General features: G+C 37.5%; 1 protein-coding gene across 1 annotated transcript; it reads right to left on the reverse strand.

Moving 5' to 3' along the window:
* Nucleotides 1-1,555: 1,555 nt before the first annotated feature.
* Nucleotides 1,556-4,557, reverse strand: cd59 (CD59 molecule (CD59 blood group)). The gene is made up of 4 exons (XM_046346321.1): nt 4,478-4,557; nt 3,249-3,330; nt 2,623-2,724; nt 1,556-2,535 (listed from the first exon to the last, which is right to left on the reverse strand). The coding sequence occupies exons 2-4, from the start codon at nt 3,301-3,303 to the stop codon at nt 2,336-2,338; spliced, it is 357 nt and encodes a 118-aa protein (XP_046202277.1). The 5' UTR covers nt 3,304-3,330; nt 4,478-4,557; the 3' UTR covers nt 1,556-2,335.
* Nucleotides 4,558-6,891: the final 2,334 nt, after the last annotated feature.

A 6,891-nucleotide genomic window follows, 5' to 3' on the forward strand; every position in this document is an offset into this window, starting at 1 on the left:
AATTTTATTTGCTAGTTGTGATGGCACACATCTGTTGCCAGAGCATCCCACATTCTTTTTATTTAACAGTAAATAGCACAAACATTGAGTCATCTCACACAACACTGGGCCCTATGTCTGTGGTCTGGGGGGGTGAAAAGACCACGTCAATAGAGGATGAGTACCTTTGAGTTAAGACTGTGGCATGTCGTTAGCATAACCAATGGGCCAAGGGTTTTAAGGATGTCGCTGTGACACTGTAAATATTGAAACACCACTTTCTCCTCTCAAATGTGTGAAAGAACAACATGTGGCCACATCTTGTCCCCCAGAATGGTTTATCTCAGCAACCTTTTTCTAAAACACTGTGATTTAGGCTTATTCTGTCAGATTAGGTTGCTCAGATTGATACACAGCATTTATGAAGGAATATTTCAAATCTCAGGTCCAAGTTTTGAAAATCACATTTGACAAATCTACTTGACACAGGCCAAGGGCCATAATGCATTTTGTTACTGTGCTCTGTATCATGGGTTACTTTATTAATGGCTGTTGTTCATGCCATTTAGAAAAGTATCAAGTATCAGGCATCAAATAAAAGTTGTTTGATAGTGCCCACTCAAGCCATACTAACTTGTAACCTCTTAACAATGCACCAAAACCAAGTTCCTACCACTGTGCGTCCTTTTTACTTCTCTATTTGCTATTGCTCTCTGCTTTCCCATTTACTTCCTTTCTTGTTCTCTGCTATTTGGCTCATCCAGCTGTCCAAACAGGATGACATTTATGAAGGGCATGGGGTCAAACAGTAGGTTATAGGGGGGAATATGGCCTCTGGCATCTCTCTACTAGGTAAATGATAAGCCATGGATGTTGTCATATTTAAGGACCGTGTCATAGTTAAGGACCTTGGATTTGGCTGTAGTATGGATAAGTAAAGCCAACTCTGTGACAAACTCCCGCACAACAGAACATATCAGTAGGAGTGTAAAAGGAAATGGGGAATTAAAGCTGAATGGATTACATGCACTAATTTCAAAGTCAGACTTCCCAGACTGCCATCCAGGTAAGCATTTTGGGAGATCAAATTCACCGGATAACATTAAACCATTCTGCAAATGTTCTGTATGATGCATTTCTCAATGCTTGCTCAGTTTAACTCTTGATTAACATACTAAAAGTAATGGAGTATTCAACACATTTTGAGATCCTGCCCTGTTCATAAAAGTCTATAACCAACCATTTTGCTGAGATATTAGCATACATTTTAAAACCAATTTCTGAAACATATCTCTAATCACATTCAAGAACATGCTATTTTCACTTATAAGATACACCATAGGTTCACCACTACAGGGACTCCTTGGGTTATGCTGTAGATTAGGAAAATTAATAAGTATGCACTACTCTTCTAGCTCCTCTTTCTAACCGAAGATGCTGAGAGCTTCACAAAACAAACTCCATTCGTCAATACTAAGATTGTTGAAGTCCACTGTCAAACGATGCTATACATTCCTCTGAATCCAAACAGGAGGGTAAACAGAATAAACATGAAGGCATCCTTCTGACAAATAAATATGGCTTATTTGGCAATATTTTTTTTTATTGGCCAGAGATTAAAATAAAAAGACAACACCATCCACATGAAATATTTAATCCAAAAAGGTCTTTACTGTGCCCTTTAAAAAATATTTGGTTGGTTTAATAGATTCCTATTAAACAGGAAAAGCAATGTTATGTAACAGGGTATGCCGCTAGGCAGTAAAAGAGCAGTGAAGGCATTGTGTGTGAACAAACATCTCTCCCAAACGGATCAACCTTTAGTTCTAAATTCCACATCATCAATTCCACAGTATTTGCATTTTGAATTATACAATACTTTGTCCACTCGATCACAGACACACAAAAACTAAAACATTTCTCAAATGATCCCTTACATTTAAACACGTTACAGTAACTTTGGTCGGCAAACTATAGACAACCTATAGTAAACCCCCTTCGATGGAAATTAAGTGCCAAAGTCTATTATACTAGCCTCAAAAGAGGATTGTTTGAATGATATCCCTTCTTCAAACTCATGAGCTGTGAGCACATTTCTTATTTTCAGCCTTTGGGCTGAAGCACAAAGCATTGGTAATCAACCAATAGGTTATCGTAGAAAGCTTTACAAATCCAATTAGTGCAAAGAGTCTAATTCAATATTAGAAATGTGCAGCAGTAAATCAGGCAAATACTAATACGGCAGAATTTCAGCATGAGCCATTAACCCATATCTTCCTGCTTGCCGTTCCATCAGTGGCTTCTGTTCAGTCGAGTGGCAGCATTAGAGCTTCTAAGGCGTAAGTGTGAGGAGAAGTTAGTGCATGCACCACCACATCACTGCCATTGAGGCAAGAAGGCCCAGCAAGGGCTTGCCAGTGCCAATGGATGTGGCTCCGTTGCATAGATCACCGGTGCAACAGTTGAAGTAGAAGTTTGGTACAGCTGGGAACATCTGGGACAGTCGATTGTAGTCGCAGTCAGAGTACTTGACGCACTGCCGATACGTCTGTCCCCCTGTGCCAAAGAATATAGGAGTTACAGGGTAACGCAGAGACATGGAGGATTTTCATAATTTGTTTCAGATGACACATTTTACTGCACCTCTCTCAGTCAGTGTCAGGCAGGCATCCTCATAACTGCAGTCCTGTGATTTTGTGCAGCTCCCTGTGTAATCCTTGCATTTGACACAGCGGATGGCAGATCCTGAGAAAACAAGGTGAGACACTTAGCACCTTCTCATGACTCTGAGCATTTCACATTTGACCAAATCCCAGCAGCTAATCAAAAGGGAAGTGGAGTGATTCATCTAGAAAAACATGTATCCTTGATTGCGATACAGTTTTGGAAAACTTGAACACCGAACTTGATTATCATCCAAAAATAACTTCAGATACAAAACAAACTTACTGTTTTATCACAAATTTCCACAGATGTGTTTGTATTGCACTTCCTGAGCTACGCAAAAAAAACTTCTGTGGGAATCTTAGAACGGTGCACAATAAATGCATCTTTTGTATTTGTAAAATGATTTTTGGGTGCTATGAAAGTACAGTTTGAGGATTCCAAAACCGTATTGTATGCAGTGATTACTAACTGCTAGACAGAGCATTGTAAATGTGATCCCTATGGCTATACGGCCTTCAGTTCGAGAGCTAGGCGAGACTCAACAGTATCAAAATAACCAACTTCAATGGCAGAGTGTGAAGACAACAAAAAGTATTGCTTACCCAATCCAAATATTGCAAAACAGAACACTAAGCATATCCCAGAATAATTGTTCATGATTTTGATTTTTGCTGACTGTCACGTCTGGAGAGAAAAAAGGAGACAAGAATAATTTATTAAAGCTGGAATCCTTAGTTGCTACATCAATTTTTGGACTTATAAATTAATGATATATACCAATTAATTATTGAAGAATAACATAAAGGCCTCGAACTTAGGTCAACTGTTGTACACCATCAGAGACCAAAATATAAACTTGTTTGTAAACAATGTAAATGTGTAAGTGGTTACAGTGGTCACATTTCTCCAGGCCACATCCCTCATCGTATTACCAAAACTGGGGTGTGGTGACTGCTTTGTCATTGTTTCGATTAAGGACTGGTTTTAACTAGTGATGGGATTAAAAAACTATTCAATTACATATCTGGATATTATGTTTGACGATATATCATATCATTTTGACCATGTCGCAATACACATTTTGCGCTAATTTTCTGTACCTTCACCAGAAGCCCAGTACGTTTCCTTCATAGTTTGTTCACCATCTTTTTAAATAGGCACCTAATTTGTTTTCAGCATTTTTATTTCCCTGACTGATCAAAAATAGTTATCATGGCTCTTTCTTGTCCATCGACAGCAGCCATATGGTGAGATACGCGTGGAGATATCCATGTTCGTAAATTCTATCTGGAGTGCAAGAGTGCGCTCATATGGTCTTTTCCGTAAATTCAGAGCCCACATTCCTGGAAGCTCTCTCCGAGAAGTAAATATGGCACTCCAAATTGAATTTACGAACACACGTAATATCGTATCGTGAGGTCACTGGCAATTCCTATGTCTAGCTAAAATTCCCATTACGAATTCCGGATTACACACAAATGCATTGCCTATGGTCCATGCCTTGTTAAAACACTGCAGAGATGAGAGACAGCTTTATATTTCTATCTGCATATGATATGGATATGGTTTACAGTAACCTGACCAACAGAGTAGCTAGTGATGGCCAAACAACTTGATCAACTGGCCGTACTAAAATTAAATTAACTGCAGTAGTTTACATTAGTTGTGTAAAGTTAGCTAAAAATCTATGCACGTCAGACAGCCAACCACATCACATTAACTCTCAAATAGCTACGTTTGTTCATAGTTTTGGTTCAAATACACCTATAGTTATTGTTAAGTAATTATTAGGAAGATGGACATTTTTTTAACGAAAGAGGAATTTACTTACCCTGCTTCATCGAACAACGAGAGCAAAATGGCAAGCAAGCGCTTCTGAACCCAAAATAACCACGGCCCCTCCCCTTTAGAAAATAAACTGACCACTGCTGGGGAGCGTGGTTCGGCGGTGACCTTATTTTATCCAGATTGGTGGTGACACACCAACCTATTAATAAATAAATTCAGTATTATTCAAGGTGGGATGTTATATTCAGGGTACAACCATTTCCATTTCCTAATATTGTATGAGGAAGGGTTAGTAATTTAATGACTGATTCATTATTTATTCATCTACATATGACATGAACCATACCAAGTTGGAGGTTGAAATGCATTTCAAAATGGCCAACTATTTGGGCCGAAACTCCTATCTTCAGGTAGACTAACTGACCCCACAACTGTCTGCACCAGTCTGTTTCAGAAAATGAATATCAGGGCAAATTTAACAGCTGGGTTGTACAATCCTTGGAATGTGCTATATAGAGGACAAAATTATCAGACTGAATTCTAGTCATAGGAAAGACCAACTTATTGCACCCTACTTTACATTAGTTATCATGACATGAATGGGTGAAATGAGGCTATTGGTTTACACCAGTAGGCCAACACAACAGCTGAACAAAGGAACATTGGTCGGGCCACAACAGAGACCACTTGAGGAATATCTGGCAACATCAAGACACATTCCAAAACAAACAATAGACAATTGTGAGCTTGTCTCAGTATGCCATTTGTGTGGGACCACCCTTGTCATTTTAATGAAACAATTTGATGAATTTCTTTGTGAATTGTGCGTTCAACCTGACACAATCTCTGCAGAAGTGAAAGTTGAACTAAGATCGGCCTATTAAGAAACATTTTGTACAATATTCTTCAATAGGCATCTTGGTTCAACGTTTACTTCTGTAGAGATTGTGTAATGTACTGTATGCACAATTGTTCTCTATCAAAGAGAGTCTTAAAAACATTGATCGCATCCAATTTATAACTGATTCCTATGAATATATTTCTCAGTAGCCACAGGTAATAGAATATAAAAACACAAATGATAGATGAAATAAATCCATCACAACAATTCATGAACAAAAATCAATGTGCTTACAAATTCAGCATTTAGTGTTTATTTACCCCAAACATAGAAAAACAAAAACACACTTTTATGAAGTAAAAAACAGTGATACTGAACAAATACCTAAATGCAAGTCAAATGAGGTTTGAAATTATCATAGAGAATAGCCAGACACTATTGCACTGTTTTGCTAAGTACAAGGGGAAAACAGGATTAAAACAGTCAGTTATTACCCACAAAATATGTCTTGCCATTCATAGACAAGAAGAACAGAAGGCAAACGCCTTAATTCCATATTTAGAGGAAATTATTTTCAAATAATACATAACAGCACACATCTTCCTGGCAACAATGTCAAAGCTAAAACCTCTCCTTGGAAAAACTGAATTTGCTCAGCTCAGCCAGGGTATTTTCATGTCCAGTTAAGTACGTGCTGAGATGAGTGATACACGTGTGCTCAAAGCTGAGATAGTGTCCCTCTAATGACCTGAAATTGCACCAGAAAGCAATATAAACCAGACAATATACACTTTCCGATGTATTTTACTTGGACAGTCAAGCAACATTTCTTTTAAAATGTTCAAAACTCCAGCATTTTTTACATTTGAGATCAAATGTTTCATATGAGGCGACAGCACATTATTTCCTTTTATTTGAGGGTATTTTCAAACATATCTGTTTTACCGTTTAGTAATGAAAGAACTTTAGGTATATTCTATTCTATTAAAGTAGTCAATAGTTTAGTATTTGGTCCCATATTCCTAGCATGCAATGAATACATCAAGCTTGTGACTACATACTTGTTGGATGTATGTGCATTTTGTTTTGGTTGTGTTTCAGTTTGTTTCACCCAATAGGAACTGAACAGTGAATAATGTAGTGTCATTTTAGAGTGACTTTTATTGTAAATAAGAATAGATGTTAATGTGGATGCGACCATGCTTATGGATAATCATGAACGAATATAGAATAATGAAGACTGCGAAAGTTCCAGAAGAACAAAGATCATACCCCGGGAAAAATGAGAACCGCCTCTGTTTATGGTAATTGTGAGAGGGGAGCATTTTGCGGGGGTATGATCTTTGTTGTTCTGTAATTTACACTTTCTCTTGTTCTTCTGTAAATTCTTTGAATTTGTCCAAAGACTTGAAGAAAAAACAAACAAATGAGACTAGATACAATGCATTCAGAAAGTATTCATACCCCTTGACATATTCCACATTTTGTTGTGTTACAGCCTGAATTCAAAATAGATTAAATATCACCCATCTACACACAATAACCCATAATGAGAAAGTGAAAACATGTTTTTAGATATTTTTGCAAATGTATTGAAAATAAAAAACATTAACATA

The sequence above is a fragment of the Oncorhynchus gorbuscha genome, linkage group LG04 (genome assembly GCF_021184085.1).
Source record: "Oncorhynchus gorbuscha isolate QuinsamMale2020 ecotype Even-year linkage group LG04, OgorEven_v1.0, whole genome shotgun sequence".
Classification (NCBI taxonomy): Eukaryota; Metazoa; Chordata; class Actinopteri; order Salmoniformes; family Salmonidae; genus Oncorhynchus; species Oncorhynchus gorbuscha.